At 53.9% G+C, this 24,215-nt stretch overlaps 1 protein-coding gene across 3 annotated transcripts; it reads left to right on the top strand.

The window, feature by feature from the left end:
- The first annotated feature begins 466 nt into the window (after positions 1-466).
- HES6 (hes family bHLH transcription factor 6) lies at positions 467-1,766 on the top strand. Of its 3 annotated transcripts, none has more exons than XM_057746846.1 (4): positions 467-547; positions 629-715; positions 827-902; positions 1,126-1,766. In XM_057746846.1, the coding sequence occupies exons 1-4, from the start codon at positions 467-469 to the stop codon at positions 1,548-1,550; spliced, it is 669 nt and encodes a 222-aa protein (XP_057602829.1). In that variant the 3' UTR covers positions 1,551-1,766. The 3 variants fall into 3 exon arrangements, with proteins under 3 accessions (XP_057602829.1, XP_057602828.1, XP_057602830.1); XM_057746845.1 differs by having other exon boundaries at positions 821-902; XM_057746847.1 differs by having other exon boundaries at positions 821-862; positions 1,126-1,299.
- Positions 1,767-24,215: the final 22,449 nt, after the last annotated feature.

Genomic DNA, 24,215 nt, shown 5'->3' with positions numbered 1-24,215 from the left:
GGCCTTCGCTGTGGCTCTGGCCCCCGGGACGCCGGCACTGGCGCAGGAGCGTCCTCTCCGCGGCTCCCCGGGTGAACCAGGTCAAGCGCGCGTGAACCAGTGCAAGAGGGAGTGGCCGGACGCGCTGCCGCTCGCCCGCCCCGCGCGCCCGGGCGCCCCGCTCGAGGTAGGAAGGGGAAGCGAGCGCGCCCGCGGCCACCGCTCTCCGGGCCACCGCCCCCTCCGGGGCCCCCCAGCGCGGGGGTGGCGCGGGGCCCGCGAGCCGCGCCCCGCCAGCTGCCCGCCGACGCCGGCGGCGGGGCCAGACAAAGCGCGCCTCTGCCATTGGCCCGCGCGGGCCGCCGGCGCGCCGAGATGCAAATAAGGCGCTATAAAGGGGCGCGCGGCGCGGCCGGCCGGCGCATCCCACGCCAGGGCGCGGGCCGGGCGGCTGCGGGCCGCTGCGCTGCGAGGGGCGGGGCGGGTCATGGCTCCGCTCCTGGCGCGCGGCCGGGGCCGTGCGGGCCGGGAGGACGAGGGCGGCTGTGAGGCGCGGGGGGACCGCAAGGTGCCGGCTGCGGCCGCGGGCGGGCGGGCGGGCGGGCGGGGGCCGGCGCAGCGCCGGGGCTCAGTCGCTCGCTTCCCGCAGGCCCGGAAGCCCCTCGTGGAGAAGAAGCGGCGCGCGCGGATCAACGAGAGCCTGCAGGAGCTGCGGCTGCTGCTGGCGGGCGCCGAGGTGAGCGGGCGGGCGCCCGGGGACGGCCGGCGGGCGGGCTGGGGGCGCGGTCCGGCCTCGCCTCACCGCGCCGCCCCGCCCCGCCGGGCGCTGCCGCCGGCGCAGGTGCAGGCCAAGCTGGAGAACGCCGAGGTGCTGGAGCTCACGGTGCGGCGCGTGCAGGGCGCGCTGCGGGGCCGGGCGCGCGGTGAGTGGCGGCGGGGCGCGCGAGCCGGGGGCGCGGGGCGGCTGGTCTGGCCCGCCGCTGCCCGGCGCCGCCCAGGGCGGCCCCTCCCGTGGCAGGGCGCTCCCCCCTCCCCAACCCCGTCTCCTGGGTGAGCCTCGTCCCCGCGGGCCGGGCGGGCCGGGCCACAGCGGTCGCTGCTCACCGAGCCGCGCGCGGCCCTCTCCCCTCCCACCCCCGGGCGCAGAGCGCGAGCAGCTGCAAGCGGAAGCCAGCGAGCGCTTCGCCGCCGGCTACATCCAGTGCATGCACGAGGTGCACACGTTCGTGTCCACGTGCCAGGCAATCGACGCCACCGTCGCCGCCGAGCTCCTGAACCACCTGCTGGAGTCCATGCCGCTGCGCGAGGGCAGCAGCTTCCGGGATCTGCTGGGGGACGCCCTGTCCGGGCCGCCGGGAGCCCATGGACGGAGCAGCTGGCCAGTAGGAGGCGCCCTGGGGTCGCCCCTGCCCAGCCCCCGGGGCTCCGGGGACGACCAGTCCTCCGACCTGGAGGAGGTCCCCGAGGCTGAACTGAGCCGGGCGCCTGCTGAGGGGCCGGACTTGGTGCCCGCAGCCCTGGGCAGCCTGACCGCTGCCCGCATAGCCCAGAGTGTCTGGAGACCTTGGTGACCAATGGCAGCCTGGGGCCTGCGGGGTGGGCCCTGCCTTCCCATGCTCTGTTCCCTCCTCCCTGAGGTCCAGATATCCAGACAGGGGCAGAGTCCTGGATGTCTCCCAATTCTGCCACCCTCCTCCAGTGAACGGCTTGCAGGGCCGTGTGGGATAACCAGCCCAGCCAGACCCCTGTTTCTGAAGGCAGTAACACTAATGGACCACCTCCAGCCCCCAGCGCTCTGGTGGGTGGCGGAAGGGAGCTACAGGCGGGGGGAAGAATCTTGCAGGGCTACCAGGGCTCTCACCTGTCCCAGGCTTCTCCGGCACTGTGTGGGTCTGGGGACAGAGTGGAGCCGAGGCTCTCCTGGGTGCTGGGCGCTAGTGTCCTGGCAGAAGGAGACCTCAGGCCCTGGCCATTCAGCCAGGACGAGGGCCGGCATCTGCAGCATTGCCCAGAGCTGCCAGAGAGAAGTGGGCTCTCTGTGTGTCTTGCGTTTAGCACTCTTGACTTTGTGTATTAGGTTGCCATCAGTTGTTCCAATTCTGTTAAATAAAGGATGTTGGAGAGTTAGTTACCCTTCTGAAGTATTGCTGAAGGCTGTGGTGTCATGAAGGTGTCAAATGCATAAAGACTAAACCAAGCACATTTTTTTTTCCTGTTTCTAATCCCGTGAGTGGTTTTAAAACTTCTGACCCTTTGTCAGCAAAGTTCGAGTGAAGGCTATGAAGATGGGACACCCCGGGGCAGCTCTCGCGGCGGATAGTGCTCCTGCTTCCCTACTGCCAGGCCGTTCTAGGCGGGTTTCCCCTCCAGGTCCTGGGGCCTGGCCTGCTCTCCCTGGGAACTGTGTGCACCCTGGCGATGGAAACCATTGCATGGAGTTTGTCTCCAGAGTAACTAAGCAGTAGGGAAACAGCCTGTCCCTGGACCATTGTCTTCTTTGTGACCTTCCGGGAATAAAACGAATGCCTGATTGCTAGCCATGTGGTTTGGAAGTTTCTTTCAAGAGTCTGTTTTAGGGTCCATGAGTGTGATGCGGACGTCGGTCTGCTTAGATGATCACTTTTCTTGACTGAAGAGGGAGCTTCGCCACTGCCAGTGACCTCAGGGACACGGAGACCCACCCAGTTCATGGCCCAGGCAGTTTGGACTTGAGGCTAAATTGGGCCCAGGAGGTCAGAAACGTTGGAAGAGATGTGCAGCCGGGAGGTAGGGGGACCGCGCTCTTGGGCTGGGTCTGACGGTAGCATACGGTGGGCTGCCAGCAGTCACGGCCACAGGTAGCCCAGCCCCCGCGTCTCCTGCTCCAGGACCCTAGAGCAGCTTGTTCTTGTTCTCCCTTTGGGTTGGCAGTGCCCAGGCCGGGTCAAGGTGTGACCATTTAGGATTAACACCTGGGTCTCCTCTCCAGTGTGTGCCTTTGCTTTAAAAACGTCTCTTCCAAGAACCCTTTTACAGAAGCCCGCCAGCAGGTCCTGGCCACCAGGGGTTTTCACCACGGCGCGCCGGTGATTGAGTCTTAGACCCCGGCCACCAGGCTATAACCAGATGCAGGCTAATTGTAGCCACTGGGGATGAGTTATTGAGGCGTTGGGGTGGGGAGGCAGGTCCATAAAAGAGAGCTCAAGAGAGATGGAGACCTTTTTCCTGGGATTATTTTAATTGCCTCAGTGAGACTGATGCAGGATGTGTCTGCAGGGAGGCGAGAGCAGGTCCGCCTGTAAGACCTCTGTCCTGTGCAGCTCTCAGCAGCGCCCAAAGGCCACGGTGACTGGCTCTGAGGCCATTCCAGGGGCATCAGCCAGGGACTGTTTGGAAGGAGCCACCGTTTCCTCTCATAGCCACACCCGTCCCATCCTCCCAGAGGCCCTGCAAGAGGGCCCAGGGGACCCCAGGACACGGGATTCGAGGTGCAGGAGGCTGACCTGGGGGGAAAGATGTCACTGAGACCAAGGCCCTCCTAAGGTCAGAAGCCACTAACCCGGAACTCTGGCCCTGGGCCCCCTCCCACCTGTGAGCTTCTCTGGACCCCCTCAAGAGCAGTCTCTTCTTTCTCACAGATGTAAGTGGCCCCCAGAGCAGAGATCACTGTCACCCTCTGGGGGGTGAGAGCAGCTTTTGCTTGTGATGCAGCCTGGGACCTCCAGTTGCCTGCCTGCATTCCTTCCCATTCTGCCAGACAACTTCCACACCACCTCCTCTCTCTGAAACACCCAACAAGCCCCCGCAAGCCTTGCTGTAGGCACTTGATCGGCTTGCTTCCCCATTCCCTGAGAACCGCCTCCTTCCCACTTCAGTCCCTGGCCCACTGTCTTAGTCTTCTGTGAATGCCACACAGCGCCACAAACGTGGTGGCTCAAAAGACACATTCATTACCTTGCAGTTCTGTAAGTTAGGAAGGAGTCTGACAGGATTCCCTAGGCTAAGGTCAAGGCAGGGCTGCGTTCCTATCTAGAGGCTTGAGGGTGAATCCATGTCCCTTCCTTTTCCCGCTACAGAGGCCGTCGCCCACATTCCCTGGCTGGTGGCCCCCTTCCTCCACCTCCAAAGCAAGCCACGGTGCATCTATGTGGCCTTCCTTCCATAGTCACACTGCTTTCTGACCCTCCTCTACTGCCTCCTTCTTTCTACTTGTGATTACCTTGAGGCCACCTGGATAATCCAGGATGATCTCCCTATCTCAAGGTCTTTAACCTTTAATCAGGTTTGCAAAGCCTCTTTTGCCAAGTCAGGTAACACAGTTGCAGGATGTGGACGTCGTTGGGGAGCCATCGTTCTGCCAAGCACACCCACCTGCGCCTCTGCCCAGGCTTCCTGCCTTCCAACGTGATACAGCCTTCCGCATGGGCTGTGGGTCCTGTACCCTCGCCCCTGCTCTCTCCACTGCAGCATTAATCTCGCCTTCCTTCTGGGTCATCCTCATCCAACTGCAAACAAGCTGTAATAGGTTCATCTGGGAAAAGGAGAGGAACTTCCCTGGTGGTCCAGTGGGCAAGACTCCGCTCTTCCAATGCAGGGGGTGCGGGCTCCATCCCTGGTCAGGGAACTAAGATCCCATATGCCACGCGGCACAGCTAAAAAGTACATAAAATAAAAAGGCAAAGAAGAGAGAAAACCTCCCCAGACCCGACGTGCCCTATGAACCTCCGCCTCCTTTCTCTGCTTTAAAGCAGAATTGCTTGCAAGCGTCGTCGACACTTAGTGGCACCACTTGGCACCTTTCACTGCTCTCCGTCCTCCGCAGTCAGGCTACTGCCCCCGCCACCCCAGCCCCTGTCGGGAGCTCCGGGGGCGTCCGCGTTTCCGAATCCGGTGGTTGTCTCTCTAAGTCTCAATCGGCTCGACCTTCCGGGGAAGCACTGCTCTGGGGTTACCGCTCTCCCCCTCCTGAAGGGCTCCCCTCCCTCGGCCTGAGGAGCACCCACTCTCCGGGCTGCCCTCCCTCGCCGGCCATCGCCCCCTCCTGCCAAGTCCGGAACGCGGGCCCGCGCGCCCACGGCCCGGCGCGCAGCGTCACCCCGCCCCGTAAGCCCATCTGGTCCGTCTGGTGTGTTACCTCCACGTGCCCTCGAGCTAAAGTCCGTCTCCATCCTTGCTGACCTCCCTGTATCTTCCGTCTCCTCGGGTCTCCATGGAGACGTGAGATGCGCAGCGCACACCACAGCCCAAACACAGCTGATCCTCACCCGAAGGGAAAGGCGTTCGCAGGCGCCCTGCGCGCGGGCGCTGGAGACGCTCAAGGAGGTCTGAAAGCACGCGAGGCGCTCGGAGGCGCTCGGAGGCGCTCTCGGAGGCGCTCGGAGGCGCTCGGGGAGTGTGCCCCTCTGAGGCCTTGGCCCCGCCCCGCCCCGCCCCGCCCCGCCCCACCCCACCCCACCCTGTCCTGCTCTTCCTCACGCCCACGGAGAGCCGCGGTGAGTTCTGGGAAGTGTAGTCCTCGTCCTCTGCTCGTCCTCTCCCCGAGGTCCCTGCGGGCCGAACCGGAGGACCCTCCCTGCAGGCCCCGCCCCGCCCCGAGGCCCCGCCCCCCGCCGCCTCGAGCTGCGAGCCCCCGGCCCAAAGGAGCCCAACGGAGCCCAACGGCCGCCGGGGGCCTCGCGCCGTCGGTTAAGCGGCTTGGCGGCCGGCGGAGCCTGGGCCGCGCTCCCTCCGACATCCCTGGGACGGGACCGGGAGAGGAAGCGGTGGAGGCGCCGGTGCCCCGCCGCTCGGGCCCTCCGCCTGCGGCCCCAGCGCAGGGCCGCTGACCGCCGCGGGTCACCCGGAGGCCTGGACGTCGGCAACACTGCAAGCGCCCCAGACGGTTGGAAAGCGCAGCCAGAGCCCACGGCGGCTGGTGTCGAGGAAGGAGGGCGTCCTTGCAGGCTGTGCCTGGGAGCAGGGTTCTCAGGGAGGGCACGCGACCCTCCCTGACCGTCGGGGAGGCCCGCCTCGGCCCTGCCCAGCACTCATTCTGCAGGTGCGCTGAGCGCCTGCTGCGTGCAGGGATCGCCGCGACGAGCGTGTCCAGAGCTCTGCTGTCGCGGAGCTGGCCTTCTCTTGAGATGAGCAAGAGCCCGCAGGGAGCCGCCCCGTCCGCCCCGAGGTAGACAAGGGCGTTGCTTGGCAGAGTAGCCAGAGAAGCCCGCAGCTCGTCAGGTTATTAACGATGGCCCTTGGGTTTAAATGGAGGGAGAAGGGTTGAAACCCGTAACCCAGGCCCTTCTAGCTCCTCCTGGGAGCACCCAGGCTTTTTGCTCTTCCGCCCTCACACAAAACCCTGTCCCCCCCTGAAGATGGTGCACTCTGGCCATAGCTGTTCTGACCCGCGTTGCTGGCATGCTGTCCACCCACCGTCACTGGATGACACTTGGGATACCATCTTCCTCTCCCCTCCAGGTCCTGCCCCACCTTAACCTGGGGAACTTGTGCCTGAGACGTCTCAGTCAATAACCCTGGCTTGGGCTTAACCTCTTCCAGTTGACCTAGCTGCAAAACCCAAAGCTCCTGGCTTCTGTCCGCTCCGTCCCAGGAAACTTGTTTAGACCTCATTGGGATCTCCTAGTTACTGTCCTACCGTTTCCTTCACAGTCACGTTTCTTGAGAATAGTCTCCACTCTTACTTTCTTCATTTCCTCACCTGCTTGCTCATCACACAATGTCATCGTTTTCCACTTCCCACCATTCCACTGAAAACTTCTGGCAGTCTCTGGCAAAGAGCTACCTGCCAGGTAGACCCCTTGCCTCCATCTTACCTAAGTGCTGCAGCATCCGACACCGTCGATGACCTGGTGCTTCTTAAGACCCTGTCCTCCCTCTCATTTTCTTGCTTCATCTCCAACCATTCCTCCTCAAGTTCCAGGCAGGGCTCTCCTCCTCAGCCGGCCCTGTAAATATCGCTGTGTCCCGCGTCTTCCTCGGACCTGTTTCCTCTAGACTATAACCTGTACGATCTCCGTGGCTTCGCCTGCTGTGTCGCTGACTCCAGAAAGGACCTCCAGCCCATTGCTCCCGGGAGCTCTGGTCCAGTTGACCCAAATGCCCCGGGTTGTCGCCTCTCAGACATCCCACAGGTTCTTCCGGCTCAGCCAGCTTGAACCTGAACTCGGCTTTCCTGCAAAGCCTGCGCTTCTTTCGTGTTCTGGACCCCTGAGAGCAGCGTGGCCGTCGTCAGCCGCTCAGGGCAGGAAGCTTCAGTCCCACCCTGTGAGCAGCGCCCAGGAAGGGTCAATTCTATGTCTCAGTGGGTGGAGTGAAGGAATGAATGCGTGAGTTGGCATCTTACACCTTATCCCTTTCCCTCTGCTCCTGCTGCTCCCTTCTCAGTTCAGGTCCTCATCGCTCACCTGGAGAATGAGAGTGGTCTTTAAGAAAACTCTCTCCGTCTAGTATAACCTCCTGAACGTAAGTCCTTCAGGAGCCCGGAACTTCATGGCCCCGCCTCTGCGCCCGGCTCCTGCCGCACCCCCTGCCTAGTGTTTGTCTTGCTGCCCTGCTGGGTCAGGGCCTGCCTTCAAGGTTGATCCCATGTCACCTGCGGGAAGCATTTCCTGGTCCCCTTGGTTTTATGCAGCTTGCAAGGTTTCTCTCTTGCGTTTCCGTGACGGTACATTTCAGACGACGTGTGTGTATTCACCGCACAGTGTTTCTTGCATGCCTCCTTTTGTCAGGTGTTCTTCTAGTGGCTGCGGATAGTTTCTTCTCAAGCGTATGCTGTAATGAGGGAAACGGACAAGAAATACGTGCTGTGGCAGACGGTGTTTGCACACGAAGAAGAAAAATAAGTCAGGTCAAGGGGACAGGGAGTGATGGCGTGGGGCAGGGTGCAGGTCTCGGTGAGTTGACGACTGAGATGGCTGGTGTGTAGGCTTTGTCTGAGCGGCGAATGGATGGTGTGGGGAACAGCAAGCCGCTGTCCTGGGAAGGAGGGGTCCAGGCAGAGGAAATGAGTGCAAAGGCCTGGAGGCAGGATGACGTGGGGCCTTGTTTGAGGGACTGTGCAGCCAGGTCCCTGGAGTCTCTTAAAAAATACTCGTGTTTTCTGTATTTATTGACACACACCAGGTACCAAGGGGCTGTATGTAAAGTGCTCTATTCACGTGACTTTATCCTTTCCTTAAATGTCACAGCAACCCTCTAAGGCAAGTGTTACTATTGTTAATTTCACAAATGCAGAAACTGAGGCTCAGATAGTTCAAATAACCCTTTCTGAAACCAGATTTTTGTTTTAAGAGGAATACGCACTCCCAGGAAAAGTCGGGCACCAGCAGAGGCCTGCAGTGGAAGGTCCAAGGTCTTCCCTCTCAGTCTGCACCTTTGTCCCTCTCCCCGGGAGTCTCCATGGTTAACAATTTCCTGGGTGTCCTTTATGATGCTTTCGTGCATCTAGAAGCATATAAGTGGGATAGGATAAATGTCTTTCTCTTCTTATGCAGACAGGACCATTTGTGCATACCTTTAACCCAACAATAGAATCATTTATTCAGCAGTGTAGACTGTGCACCTGCTGTGTGCCAAGCACTGTCCTAGGCCCCAGGGACGGTGGGGAGGAGGAGAAAGCCCCTCCCTCACGGAGCAGCCTGGCCCACCACGCCCTGCAGGCAGACCCTCATCGTGCATCTTAACCCTGCAGGGTGTCCTCCTCTTCCCTGGACATGGAAGACTTGTAGAAAGGGCTTCCAAGGTTTTGCTAAGATCAATACTCAGCAAACAGGCTGTGTACTCTGTAACATGCTGTGTACATTTCTAGAGTCAAAATGGCCAGGAAAATGGTAAGTCATTGAAAGACGTGTACATGTGTCAGCTTGCTGCCCTGAAAAACTGTCTCGCTGTACACTCCCACCTTCAGCAGATGAGGGTGGCGCTTTTCCACACTCACTCATGGCGGGCATTCCTAGCTCCCTGATTTACTGCTGTTAAAACTTGTTTTAAGGGAAGGCGGTGAAACTTGGGGGCGCCTCTCGGCGCCTTTGGAGATAATCACACGTTTTCTCGTGTGCGTCCTCTGGCCTGTCCACAGGTGGTATTCTGTGACTGGGATTCACCAGTATGGGCCATGCTTGTATTCTTGCTGTGAGCCCCAGTGGCCATGGTGGGGTCAAGGTCCTGCTGAACTTGGTCTGTGTGTAATTTTGTGTAGGATTTTTTAGACTGGATTTTATCTGTTGAAGCAGTTTTAGGTTTGTATCTGAATGGAGCGGAAGGCACAGGCGTCTCCACGCACCCCTGTCCCCAGATGCACGCCCTCCCTGTCATCAGCCTCCCCCGCCAGACGCTGTGAACTTGCACCCACACGTCATTGGCGCCCAAAGTTTGTACCTTGCATGAGCAACCGCTCCCAGTGTTGGTGGTGCATTCTGTGGATCTGAACAAAGGCACCGCAGGCACCCACCGCTGGCGTCCACGCAGCGCCGTTTCACTGCCTTCAGAGTCCTCTGTGCTCCCCCATTCACCCCTCCCTCCCCCAACCCCTGACAATCACTGACCTTTTTCGTGTCTCCATATTTTTGCCTTTTCCAGAATGTTGTGTAGGATTTTTGCAACAACATTCCTAAGGGATGTAGTTGTATCGTTTTCTTTCGTGTGCTGCCTGGCTGGGGTGTCCACCTCCGCTGCCCTTGTGAGAAGCTCGGGAGCCCTGCCTCTACTCCTCCGTGCTCCAGGGCAGCTGGAGTGGCGCTGGGGACAGTGTGGTCCTCGAGTTCTGAAAGCCTTGAAGCCACGGGGCCTGGCGCTGCTGTCTGGTTGTGTCTTTGCAGGCCACACGGGGGTGGGTGGGCTTGGTTTTTGGTCTCTTGATCCTTGACTAGACGCTTTCTATCCCTTCTCTGTTCCTGCCTCTCCTGCTTTGTCTCCATTTCCCCTCTCTGCCTGCTTCTTTACCTCGCACACCTGTGTCTCCATCTGGCAACAGCGCCAGCCTTGTTTAGAGCGTGAAGTGGAACAGTGGAAGCAGAGCCCTTTCCAGTCCCCTCGTGTCCCCACTTGCTCCTCAGTCTCTGCCTCCCTCGCTGCCTCCCTTGCTCTTCTCTCTCTGCCTCCTTCATTCTGTCTTCTCCTGCCTCTTCTCTCTCCCCCTTCCCTCTCACCTGCCCCTCTTCTTTGGGCTTCCCCGCCTCTACCTCTGCTCCTGCCTCTCCTCCGTCTTTCTCCAGCCTCCTTCTGCCCCCGCCCCCCAGCTCAGGCTGGGCTCCTCCTGCCCGTCTCCCCGCAGTGGGTGTGGGTGGAGACGGCGCAGCTGCGGCGGCCGGTGACTGTCCTCCCCGTCCCTCCACTGCAGGCTCTGAGCGCCTCACCTCCCGGGACCGCGCCCTGGCTGCCACAGTCACCCTGCCGAGAGGGCTGTGGGGGCACCAACCGAGTGTGCCCAGCTGTGCCCAGGTGAGTCCTGGGGGGCGGGTGGAGAGGCGGGCAGGGAGCAGGAGGCACGACGCCCCCCATCTGCTTCTTCTTCCACTGCCCGCTGGCAGCCCTGCTGGTCCTGACTCTGATAGCTAAAAAGGGGCGATGCAGTCGGCACAGCGGAGGAGCAGTGCAGCAGAGTGAGGGCCCTTAGTAAAGGATGGGATGCCACACGGAAGCAGGAGGGAGAAGCACACTTCTCGTGTGAACTGGCGCACGGGGCGTGTATAGGAGTGTCACAGCTACAGGGCAGGCCTTGAGCCCAGAAGCCCCTGCAGGTCCGAGCTCTTGGTTTTTCTCTTCAGGCTTTGCCTTGGACCCAGTCTATACCGAGGCCCTGCCCCCCTGGACCTCTCCAGAGGCTTGGCTGTCCCTGCGGGCTCTGGAAGCTCAGCCCCGGCGGGGGACACCTCCACTGGGCCCTGCGTGAGCTCTGAGGCCGGGCAGGGTGGGAGCAGCGGGGAGGATGCACACCGTGCCTCAGGGAAGCTGAGAACTAACCTCCGGGGGCAGCCTTGCACCCTATAACCAGGAGGAGTTCCCGCAGAGAATCCCACCACCTCAGAGGGGAGCAGGGCCTCTACCTTAAAGAACGGGTGATTTTACAGGAGGCAGACATTTCCTGATCATTCATGTTTACGGAACAAGGGCCATGAGAGGAGAACAATAAGTAGGTCTGGGGGGTTGAGAAAAGGTGAGGTGACCTCCCACAGGCAGGATCCTGAAGGAAGGCTTCCTGGAGGAGGAGGCCTGCAGGACGGGGATGCCCTTGACAGGTGTGGGTAGGAGGTTGAGCAGAGGAGGAGGACTTTCCTGTGGGAATGGCTGGTCCCCACGCCTGGGCAGGAGAACCAGCAGGGGTGAGGGGCGGAGGCGGAGGGGTGGGGAGTAAAGCACAAGAGGCCCTCCCCTGGGGGCGGGGGTGGGCCTGGGGAGGTGCTGCCTCTGGGGCTTCCTCTCCTGCCTCCCTCCCTCCTCTCCGTGGGGTGCGGAGCCTGCCCTGCATCCTCTCTCCTTCTTCAGCAGCTTCGGGGAGCATCTTCCTGGCCGTTGGATCTGGAAGGCTTATCAGACTCCACGAGGTCCAGCCGCGTCCTGGCCCTCACTGGGCTCTGGGGGTAGAGCCGGAGCAGAGGGGCTAGTCTGGCGCCCCGTCCCCCCCGGGGCCCTCAGGGGTGTGCAGAGCCAGGGCCGGCAGGAGCGGAGCCCTCTGGACTTCAGACCTTGGAGCGGGACACTCACAAAAGTAGATCATGGGAAAGTGACAAACCACCCACCACGTAGCAGCGGGACACAGACCCTTATTAGCTCACAGTTTCTGTGGGTCAGGCATCCAGTCCCCACCGGTGGGTGTTTCTGCCTCGGGGGGTCTTACGAGGCTGCAGTCAGGATGTCGGCGGGACCCTCCAGGCTGGCTCCCGGGTTGTGGGCAGGATTCGGTTCCTCCCGAGCTACTAGATGGAGCCTTGTTCTTTTCTGCTTTTTGGCTGGAGGCCTCACTCTGTTCTCTGCCACATGGGCTTCTTCGGAGGGAGCTCCCAACAGGGCGGGGGCTGCGGCTGATGGAGCGTCCTAGAGGATGGCCAAGGGGGGAGCAGAGTTCTGTAACCCCATTCCAGGACTGTGTCCTGTTTCTTAGGTTGGGCCCACACTCTGGGGGAGGGGGCATGCAGGGTGCACGTACCAGGAGAGTGGGGACCACTGAGGGCCACACTGCCCAGGCCTGCAGGCGGGGGTCTCTCCAGAGATGGTAATACTGTGTCCAGTACAGTATTACCAAACAGTAAAACAGTTCCGTGTTTTACTGTTATTTTAGAAACTGCAGCCTGGTACATGATGAGATAGATGTTCCCGGAGGGTTACAGGCAGTGCAAGGGGTCCGCTCATGTGGATGTTCTGTCCGCATCCCTCCCTGTGTAAAGCGAGCCTTCCCAAGGCCTCTGATTACTTGTAATTCCCGCTTCCCAAGTGACAGAGCATCTTTTCTGAAGCCTACAAGTTAGCTGGATTTTCCTCGGAGCCAAGTTGGGCCCCCAATCCCCTGGGAGTGGAGGAACCTCAGGGAAAATCTGAGAAGGAAGTGCAGGACCCGACGCCCGCGCAGGGACCCACACAGGCCACACAGTCAAGGCTTGAACCACAGCTGAATCTCAGTCCTGGCCGAGCGCTCCATGGTCCCGCCGGAGTGGGAGAGACTGGGAGGAGCTGCCGCAAGGCCATGGCCCCCTCACCCCACTTGGAGGCCGAGCAGGAGGCAGGGTTGCAGCTGCCACTGACGTTGCAGCCATCCGGTCACTGTCTGGTGACCCTGCGCAGGGGCCCTGGGGAGCTGGCACCTTTGGCTGCTCTTGTGTGGTCTGTGTAATTAAACAGAATCTAAAAAGGACTTGCTCTTTCTTTCCCGGCAAATCTGTCAGCCTTGGCCGCCTGTGCTTGACAGAATGGAAGGGAAATGAGGGGAGGCAGGAAGAAGGGTTCTGGGCCCAGGCCCTGCCCCATCTCAGGCCCTGCCCCGTCTCCACATCTCCCCTCTCCCCAGGCCGGATGATGCTATCTGGCCCTGCTCTCCTCCTGGGCTCGATCCAGCCTCTTGGGGCTTGACCACCTCACCCTCAGAAAACTGTGCCCAGATCCTCCCCAGCCATGCCACCTGGAGACACTCCTGGACTGGGCAGCTCTCAGGTCGACTAGCATGGGAGCAAAGTGTAGAGGACTCCAGTTACCTTCTCTTTTCCCCGACACCTTACTATGGAAATTTGCAAACACATAGCAGGGTTGAAGGAATTTTACACTACACACCTGTATACCCATCACCAATGGTCCCACTCACATTTTACTAGACTATCACATCTAGGCAACCCTCCATCCTTTAATCCATTTTACTTTTGATGTACTCAGAGTCAACTTTACCCTTAAGTTCAGCGTGTACCTCATTAACAAGTGGTTACTGACAGTCTTTTTCTTTTAATGTAAGGTTTACAATGAAATGTGCTTGGAAGTGAAAATTTGCAGAGTTTTGACAAATGTACACATTTTTGTAACTCAGACCCTGAGCAAGATACCGAGCATTCCTATCACCCCAGACAGTTTCCTCATGCTCCTCCTGGTCGACCCCCGTCCCGCTCAGAGGCAAGCACTCAGCACTCTGCGTAGTGGTACTGGAGCCTAAAGTAAAAGGAAAAAAAAGATTTTTAATGACTAATATATTTTTTTTCCAGAACACTGAAGTAGGTGAAAACGCATTGAAAAATAAAAGTAGATATATTAAAACTCAAAATATTTTAAGTTTAAATATTTTATTTATACAAAAACCAACTGATAATTTTGCTTTCCTGGTTTTAGTGGGAACAAACTCATCAATATTTCCAAAGTCATCTGCTTATCTTTTTTAAAAAAATTTTTGGCCACGCTGCATAGCATGCGGGATCCTAGTTCCCCGACCAGGGATCAAACCCATGCCTCCAGCACTGGAAGTGCAGAGTCTTAACCACTGGCTGCCAGGGAGGTCCCTACTTGCCTTGTTTTTAATGGAGAGAATTGCCATGCTAATTTCCTTTGACCAAGTGATCTTAATTTTTCATTAACTGCAGCTTACTGAAATGTCTTACAGGATGCCGTGGTGACTGGGTGTGCTAACCTTCTCAAGGCCAGGTCCAAATTGGAAAGGGTTACACTAAGCAAATTTGTGAATCAGTCTTAGAAGATCCAAACACAGTGTTAATTTTATATTATAAATCACTGATATTGCATGCTGCTTAAAACTGTATCAGATGAAATTCCTATAGGACTTAAATCAGAATATTTGAGTCAGATAAGTGGCTGTGTAAATCAGATGTATCCATAGAAAATAACTGTTCTCCAGTTAACAATTCTAAGTGTAAAGACACTTTAATATTTCATATCTTCATGTCAAATGTGAAATTAAGGCATCTATAATCTCCTTAATTTCCATTCGATATACAGTTTTCTTATAATAATGGACACATCCAGTGGTTCATTTCCAATTTCTATACTTTTAAAGTTCAAGTGCAGCGTTGGTGGTATAGTGGTGAGCGTAACTGCCTCCCATAAAATTCAAGCAGTATACCCATATCTTTCGCTAAAATTTTACATTCATCAAACATTCTTTCAAAGTTGCTGTTATTTGTTGTAAGCAAAGGGGCAGGCCTTCTGTTAGGCACGCAACCTTTTTATTGTGCGGCCTTATTAACTCTTCCACTTGGTCTAGAATATCATCCCACACAGACTGCATACAATTATGCAACTATTTACGCCAAGGTGCTTTTGATGTCAGCATAACGTGTCAGTACTTTTCATTCGAGATATATATATATATGTTTCAATATTTATAAATGCCTTTGTGTGTGAAGTTCCTTGATTGCATTTAATCTTGTTCCTCAGGGGGTATCTGGATGTGTTTTTAATGTAGGTTTTAGAACAGACATAAGAATATCCCATCTGCTCATCCATTTTTAAAAGTTCACACACAAAATCTAAACCCTTGCTGGGTCTGTGTTCTATTAAAATCATTTTTATTTTATCACAAGGTAGCAGCAGCAAAGGAGAACTATTAAAATGTATTTCAAATGGCATCTTCTTACTTTTGCTCCCACTCATAGTCACTAGTTGCTGGAATTTCTAATATTTCTCTTTATTTTCTGAATAAGAATCTTTAACTCTGAATTTGATCATAACTCTGTTCTAGAAATGTCAGTGTTAAGGGACCCTCATTTGTAGTACGTGGAATACTGTTCTTCTAGTCAAACTTGTAATTGTTCCCTACAATTTTGATCCATTTCTGCATATATTGTTCTTATTTTCCTGAATATTGCACCACTTGGCTTTGTAGATACCATATTTGTCTAAAACAATTTAGTATACATTTAAAATATATTTATTAATGAATTATAGCAAATATATTTAAATTATATTAACTTAAGATGAATTATAATATTCAACAAGTAGGTATGCATAAAATTTTGTGTCAAAAACAGAAATCAATTGCTGTTTTGAATGTAAAATTGTATAGTCACTGTGGAAAAGTGGATGGTTTTTCAAAAAGTTACTCATAGAACGACTTTATGACCTGGCACCTCCACTCCTAGGCAAAAACCCAAAAGAATTAAAAACAAGGATTCAAACCCATAGTTGCACATCAGTGTTCACAGCAGTACTAGTCACCATAGCGAAGAGTGGAAACAACTCAAGTGTCCTTCAGCAGATGAATGTTTGAACAAAATGTGGCCTATTTCTACAATAGAGTATTATTTAGGCAAAAAAAAAAAAAAAAAAGGCATGGAGTTCTAACATATGCTACAACATGGCTGAATCCTGACGACAACTGCTAGGTGAAATAAGCCAAACACAAAAGGACAAATAATGTATGCTTCCACTTATACGAGGTACCTAGACTAGGCAAATTCATAGAAACAGAGTAGAACTGGGGTTACCAGGGGTCGGGAGAAGGGAGGGTTAAGGAGATGTCATTTAACGGGTGCAGGGTTTCTGTTTGGGATAGCAAAAAAGTTCTGGAAATAGATAATAAAGATGGTTGCACAACACTGTGAATGTACTATATGCCAGTGAATTGTACACTTAAAAATGGCGCAAATGGTAAATTTTCTGTTATGTATATTTTACTACAATAAGAAAATAAGAGTGGATCAACGAAGCTGAACATAAACGTACCCTATGACCCAGCAATTCCACCTCCGGGCGTATCCCAAAGGAAACGAGTACCATGTTCACCAAAAGGCGTGAACAGGGATGCTCACAGCAGCACTATTTGCAATAGCCCTAGACTGGATACGGCCCAGCTCTTCACCAGCGTGAGGCGGCACAGGCACGTGGTGGGGCAGCCGGACAAAGGAGGGCTATACGGTGATGAGCAGCGCCGAACCAGGACTGGGAACAGCGCAGATGGGTCTCGCCAGCACAAAGCCGAGCAAGAGAAGTCAGAGGCGGAGGAGCACAGCCAGTACGATGCTGCTTACACGCTAAAGTCCAAGCCCAGGTGAGACAAACCTGCGGCAGAGCCTAATCCTGGGGGGTCATGACTGCAAGTGGCTTCTAGAGTGCCTGGAACGTTCTGGGTTTTGATCTGGGCCCCAGTTAATGGGAGTATTTACTTTGTGAAAATTCATCAAGGGCTTCCCAGGTAGCACAGTGGTTGAGAATCCGCCTGCCAATGCAGGGGACACGGGTTCGATCCATGCTCCAGGAAGATCCCACATGCCGTGGAGCAGCTCAGCCCGTGCACCACAACTACGGAGCCTGCGCTCTAGAGCCTCGAGCCACAACTACTGAGCCCATGCTCTGCAACTACGGAAGCCTACGTGCCTAGAGCTCAGGCTCTGCAACAAGAGACACCACTGCAATGAGAAGCTTGCATACCACAGCGAAGAGTACTTCCTGATCTCCACAACTAGAAAAAGCCCACGCTCAGCAACAAAGACCCAACACAGCCAACACATAAAAATAAATAAATAAAAAAAGAATTCATCAAGCTGTACGCTTATGATTTGTGTACTTTAAGTATGGTTTTATTTCAATAAAAAAAAGTTTACTTAAAAAAAAACCCACAGAAGATGTAGAGAACAAACATATGGACACCAAGTAGGGAAAGTGGGGGGTGGGGGGGAGGTTGGGGGGGATGAATTGGGAGATTGGGATTGCCATATATACATTACTAATAAGAAAAAATATCAAATTTTACACTTTAAATATATGCAGTTTATTGTATGTCAATTGTATCTCAATAAAAGTTCTTAAAAAAAAGAAAAAAACCCCACAGAAATCAGTTATTACAAATAGCAGAAAATTATGTACCCAGTGGAGATAAAGTACTAAAGAACTTTTTTATATAAAAAGTAAATAATGATGAACTATTTCTCACAGTCTTAAGTGAATAGAGTATGAAAGTTTCCTGGTAAATTTATTTTTCTGGTTAATAACTCTCTTTTGAGAAAATGTTTGATCAAGTCTCACTTATGGGGAGTCAAATTATATTCATAAATAAAATTTGTGGACTTCCCTAGTGGCGCAGTGGTTAAGAATCCACCTGCCAATGTAGGGGACACGGGTTCGATCCCTGCTCCAGGAAGATCCCACATGCCGCGGAGCAACTAAGCCCTAGTGAGAGCCACGACTACTGAGCCCATGTGCCACAACTACTGAGCCCACGCGCCTAGAGCCTGTGCTCCGCAACAAGAGAGGCCACCACAATGGGAAGCCCGCGCACCGCAACGAAGAGTAGCCCCTGCTCACCACAACTAGAGAAATCCCACACACAGCAATGAAGACCCAACACAGCCAAAAAATTAAAAAAAAAAAAATTGTACTGCTCACCTACATGCCTGAGGTGGGGTCTTCCAATTGGAAGACTTAAAGCCAGGAGGGCAATGGCTGAGTTATATCTTCAAAGATCTCTCTCCTTTGCTGGAAAATCAGGAGGGCAAGGAGTCTAACAGAGCGAGGGCAATCTTTGTCTAGGAAAGAAATACTAGGGCTTGGTGTGTGATCACGGTGGCAGAAATGGGATGTTGAAGAGCTTTGGAAGCAGGACAGGAAAGACCCACCACCTGAGTTGGACGTCAGGGTGAAGGAAGGTAGGAATCAAGGATGACGCCAAGGTTTTGGCGGGAGCCACTGGATGGACGGTGAGTTGAGAAAGATTGGGGAAAACAGCTTTTGGGGGAGACGACAGGAGTTGTATTTGGCATATGTTTAATCTGAGATGCCTATGAACCATCCAAGTGGGGACGTGAGCAGACAGGTGGAGATGCATGTATGCAGAGTTCCGAGAAAAGGTCAGGGCAAGAGTCGTGCATGGAGGTGTCATGAGAATACGGGCGTCTTTAAAGCCAAAGAACGAATAAAGGTGACTTTAGAGGAGAGTAAACTGAAGACAAAAGAAGAAACTCAAGACCATTCCCTGGGGCACACCAGCATTTAGACGAAGAGAAGCCAACAAACTGAATCTGTATAAAGGGGCTAAGAGTGGGCCACATTTCCCCTCTAATGGGAAGCGGGTGGGGTTAAAAGATCTCCCGGGGCTCCTTCTGCCCTGAGTCTATAATTCTGTGAAATGGCTAGATTGCAGACAGAAGGTAGAGGTAGGAGCGGGTGCACCCACCTGTCACCTCTTGGGAACACTGGGATTTTTCTAATTGTAAAAATGTCCACGGCTCCCCCACTGAGCGTCACTCACCCTCTGGGCATTTAGGCTCCTTGGGACGTGGCCACGAGTTAACTGTCCCACCTGCCAACCCAAGTGCTCTCTATCCACCCCTCATGGAGGCCTGGCAGCCCCACACCCATGCCTTCTGGCTCTGTCCTCTGCCCACATTGAATCTCTTACTTTGGTATCTTACCATCACACCCAACTTTCAAGGATGATTTTCCACTCTGGGTAGTGGATATGGGAACTACTCCTGGCCTTGTGTGAACTGCAAGAATTACTGTCCCTGTCCCTTCCTGGTTGTTCTTTCCTCCGCCTTAGGGAGACTTCTCCTGCAAGTGCTAATAGATTCCCACCCTCTGCAGCCTATCAAAAGGCAATATTACTTTCCTCACAGGTTGAGAGACTAGTGCCTGGTCCCAAAGAGGCATGCAGTAGTCTCAGCTCTCTGTCCCTTTCTTAAAAGACATGTTTCACAATAAAAATACCACCGCCAATTAATTTTGCACCGTGAGAGAGATTTTCTTACATTTACTTAAACGTCCCCAAAGCAGAGTTGCTATAAAATTCCTTTCCCCGTTGCCACGGAAAACGGAACAGTTATTTGTCATTTTCTTCTTTTTTCTGTTCTTCTGCACCATGCACAAAACATGCCTGAATAACAGGTTGTTCAATTTTTATTGCTGCATTCTACGGACCCCAAAACTTGGCAGTTTATGACAACCCCTTCATTTGTGCTTGGCCTGGTGCTTCTTGCTTCAGACCTTTCACTCAGTTGCACTTGGAACTTCCAATATTTTTCCTGGAAATCTTCTTAGATTTATCAGTTCACTGGGCACATTTTCTCTTTCCCACATTGCTGCAGGCAATAGTTTTGCTAAACTTTCCATCAGTAAGTAACGATGTTCTTTTCTCCATCTTGCAACGCCTTTTCCTCACTTTTCTTTAAGCCCTCATCCACAGGGCCCATCAGGTTTCCACCAGGAGTCTTCTCAAGGCCCCTCTGCTGGCCTGCTGCCCAGTCACAAGGATGGTGCTGTACATTTGGAGGTTTTGGTGTATCAGTACCCCACTCTGGGCGCCAAATTTCTCTTCCTATTACTACTGTTGTGTAACAAATCACCCCCAAACTTAGCAGCTAAGAGAAACTTATTTTTCTGGAGAAGGTGTGGAGAAAGGGAACCCTCCTCCACTGTTGATGGGAATGTAAATGGGTGCAGCCACTATGGAAACCAGTATGGAGATTCCTTAAAAAACTAAAAATAAAGCTACCATGTGACCCAGCAATCCCACTTCTGGGCATATATCTGGAAAAGATGAAACCTCTAATTCAAAAAGATACTTGTACCCCGATGTTCACAGCAGCACTATTTATAATAGCCAAGACATGGAAACAACCCAAGTGCCCATCAACAGATGGTTGGCTTAAGAAGATGTGATATATACACACAATGGAATATTACTCGGCAATCAAAAAGAATGAAATACTGCCATTTGCAGCAACACGGATGGACCTAGAGAATGTTATAATTAGTGAAGTCAGACAAAGACAAATATTATATGATAGCACTTAGATGTGGAACCTAAAAAATAATACAAGTGACTCTATATACAAAACAGAAACAGACTCCCAGACATAGAAAACAAACTTGTGGTTATCACAGGGGAAAGGGAGGGGAGAGATAAATTAGGAGTATGGGATGAACAGATACACACTACTATACATAAGCTAGACACGCAACAAGGGTTTACTGTGTAACACAGCAAACTATATTCAATATCTTGTAATAACCTATAAGGGAAAATAATCTGAAAAAATATATATATAATTGAATCACTGCTGTACACCTGAAACTAACACAATATTGTCAATCAACTATACTTCCATGTAAAAAAAAAGAAACCTTATTTTATTTTGCTCATGGTTTTGTGGGTCAGAATTCATAAAGGGCTTAGCTGGGCAGTTCTTGCTTGGGGTCTCTCATGAGGTGGTAGTCAGATGCTGGCTGGGGCTCAGAACCCTGGCCTGAGGGTTCCCCCAGAATGGGTGTCCAAGATGACTCATTCAGCTTGGCTGGCAGTCACTGCTGGCTGTTGGCGGGCAGCTCAGCAGGGTTTGTTGAATACAGTGCCTCTGTGTGCCTTTTCCAACACAGCAGCCTCAGAGTAGTTGGACTTCTTACTTGGTGACTGATTTCCCTGAGAGGAAGCATCTCCAGAGACGCAGGCCTAGCCTTGGAAATCTTATTACGGCACGTCTTCCAGCTCACCCAGGCTGAAGGGGAAGAGGCTCAGAACCTACCTGTTGATGGGAGGAGTGGCAAGGACCACTCAGAAGAGCACAGGGGATGGGAGACATTGTTGCAGCAAACTTTGGAAAATACCGTCTGCCACATTTGAGCATCAAAAATGGACATATTCATCCACTCGTTCACTTTTCCATTTGTCCATCCATCTAGCCAATGTATGTGAGCATCTGCTGTGTGCCAAATGCAGTAAGGAGCAAAACCAAACATAGCTCCTGACCTCCTACAGCTCACACTCTGATAGGAGATCCTGTTGCTAATGACATAATCCATAAATAACTGTAAAACTGCAACTATGACAAAACCATAATGGAGAGGCGTAAAGGGGAATTGTACTTAGGACACTCAAGAAAGGTTTTCTTGAGGAACTGATGACTGAAATTGGAGGAATAAATGGAATCTCCCTGGAGCAGAGGGCCTAAAAGAGCATTCTGAGCCAAGGGACCCACATGAGAAAATATCTGGGACCAGAGCGAGAAAGGCAAGTTATGAGGATTGAGAAAAGTCCTTGAGGAGAAGCCTGAAAGGAGGCTGTGATTTGGTGACAGAGACTCAGTGGGTGAGAGGGTCAGGGGGTGGATTCAAAAGGCAGGCAGGGGATAAAACTGATAGGACTTGGCGTTGGAGGGTGTATCTGCAATCTACTGCCGCATAACAAATTACCACCACTTCAGCAGCTTAAAACCGCATCCGTTACCGCAGTTTCCATGGGTCAGGAGTCCAGCACAGCAGAGCCCTCTGCAAGGCTGCAGCCAGCTGTGGGCCTGGACTGGAGTCATCTGAGGCTTGACTAGGAAGAACCTGCTTCCAAGCTCACATGCTGTTGCAGCACTCATTTCCTTCTGCACTCCTGGACTGCAGGCCTGTTCCTTCAGCTGGAAGCCTCCCTCCGTTCCTCGCCACGGCCCTCTCCTTACTGCAGCTCACAACACGGCGTCTTGCGTCTTCAAAGGCAGCAAGAGTCTCCTGACATTGCCAAAATTTGGCCTCTGTTCGCTGCCGCTGGATTAAATCTCGGAGACAGAGTTCTGGGTGAAGCAGAAAGAAATTGCTTTGCCAGGCAAAGGGGCCACAGCAGGCTGATGCCCTGGAGACAGTGTGTCCTGGCCTGGAGGGGTGGAGAGGAGTCTCACAGTGTTCAAGGACCAGGGCGTGGTCAGCTCACGGACGTGCTTCTGATGGGTTGGTGGCGGGTACTTGGGAGGCAGCATCGTCAACCTGGTTCCAGACTGTCTGGGGTCTGCGTGCTCGTGGGCAGCACACAGACAGCTTCTTCCACCTGGTGAGGGTTTAGTATCTGCACAACGGCTCGGAGGACGTGGCTCAGAACATTATCTACACTCCTTGGGGAAGAACTGAAGGTCCTTGACTTTGTTTAATGGCTAAAATATTATTGTCTTGTTTGACTGTCTTTCTTTCTTTCTGCATGTTCTCACTGCTCTGGTTAAATTTATTCTTTGAATGAAGTTTTTGTACAAACAAAAGGCAGGGAGAGGATGCTGTGGTCCAAGCACAGGTTGGAAAAGAATTTCCAGACACAAGGCAGAATGCAAGGAAGACTGAGTTTATTAGAGAGAAGGGTCGCTGCAAGAACAGCAGGACGACTTCCTGGTAGCCAGGGAACGTCAACCCTGAGCATGGGTTGCTTGCCTGTTTTTATAGCCAGGGAACCTGCAGTCCTCTGCTGACTGGGCAGAGTACGTATACTTTTAGTGTGCTGAGCGGGAGAAAAATGGGGCAAATACCTTTCCTTATATGGGATGGTCAAGGGACATGGCATACCGCTGGGGAAAATTTTGGGACATTGCAATTGTTGCATAGTACAGAGTGATAGCAGTCCTGTAGCTCTTTGTTCCAGCAGTATTGGCCCTTTGAGTCTATCTTGTTCTTGGGTCCTCAGAGCACACCACAGAGGCCATGGGTGGGGGTCTATTGTGGGAAGGCCTCGTAGGGTCTTGCTCGGTTCCACTAGCAGAATGGGTGTCACAATCCTGTGTGAAGGAATTATATCCACGTAATCACATACATCCTGATACTTTCGCTGTCCACTGTCGACCAGAGCAAGTCACACTGGCCACATTCAAAAGAAGGTGACCACACAAGAGCTGAATACTAGGAGACGGGAATCGTGGAGCCACCCGGGAGGCTAGATGGACTCTGGGGTAGGATGAGCTCTGGAAGGAGAGCTCATCAAAGGGCATGTGGTGTGGAGTCGAGAAAATGATTTTGGTTGGAACACGCTGAGTTTGAGGTCCTCTTGAGGCATCCAGGAGATATCACTCAAGTGATATCTGAACACGTGGATCCGAGCTGGGAGAAAACCTAAATTAAAGAATCACGTTTAGAGCCGTGGTCATTCAAGCCAAGGGTGGATGAGACTTGCTGAAGGAGGGAGCGTGGGATGAGGAGGACCCTGGAGCGAGTGTTCAGGAAGTCGGTCAATTCACAGCCGCGCAGAGGAAGTGGGCCTGCGCAGCAGACGAAGAGGAGTCAAACCAGGAGAGTGATGTGTCCCATAGACAAAGGGAAAGAGACGCTGACCCTGTCGGTGCTGCTGGGATTCTGCTGCGATGACGGCCAGGACCAGCACCTCACAGGGGGACGTCGCCGGTGAGCTCAGCAGCTGTTCTGGAGAGGCGATGGGGTGCAGCTAGGGTGGGGTGGGCTGAGAGGTGGATGGGGGGTGAGGAGAGGGGACGGGACTGTTCCTTCGGAGCACTTCTGCAGGAGGAGGCAGGGCACCTGTTAAAGGGAGAGGGGAGGGCAGGGAGGGCTGCACACGGCGGCGCGGTGAGTGAGGGCGGCGGGCGAGCCGCACGAAGGCTGGCCAGGCCCAGCAGCAGCGAGCTCAGCCAGGGTCACCGCCAACCCACCAGCAGCGGGCAGCGGCGCGGCCGGGGGGACCGTCGCCACAGGAGGCTCCGGAGAGGGCCGCGCAGGGGCTGACAGCACCTGGGTGTGTGCCGGTTGGCACGGGAAACGTTTAGAGAAGCGGGACCTTGCTCTGGGTTGCGCAGTGTCAGGAAAAGAAGGCAATTCCTTGGCCGGGTGTGTTGATAGATCGAATCTCAGCGGCAGGAGGACGAGAGAAAGGCTACACTTGTCATCGGTGGAGCAGCAGCAGCCACTCTTACTGGCCAAGACATAGGGACCTCTGGTCACCCTGGGGGCTTGGACCACGTGCACCTGCTGTCTGTGTTCAGACCCGAGCAGCGGGGCCCCGTCTGTGCCTTCATCTAATGAGCGCCTCCCTTCGCTGTCTCACGAGCGTGCGCACGTCCAGCCCAGCGCCGAGGCCGGCGGGGCGCCAGGCC

The sequence above is a fragment of the Hippopotamus amphibius genome, chromosome 8 (assembly GCF_030028045.1).
Source record: "Hippopotamus amphibius kiboko isolate mHipAmp2 chromosome 8, mHipAmp2.hap2, whole genome shotgun sequence".
Classification (NCBI taxonomy): Eukaryota; Metazoa; Chordata; class Mammalia; order Artiodactyla; family Hippopotamidae; genus Hippopotamus; species Hippopotamus amphibius.
This window is presented reverse-complemented; position numbering and strand designations above follow the sequence as displayed.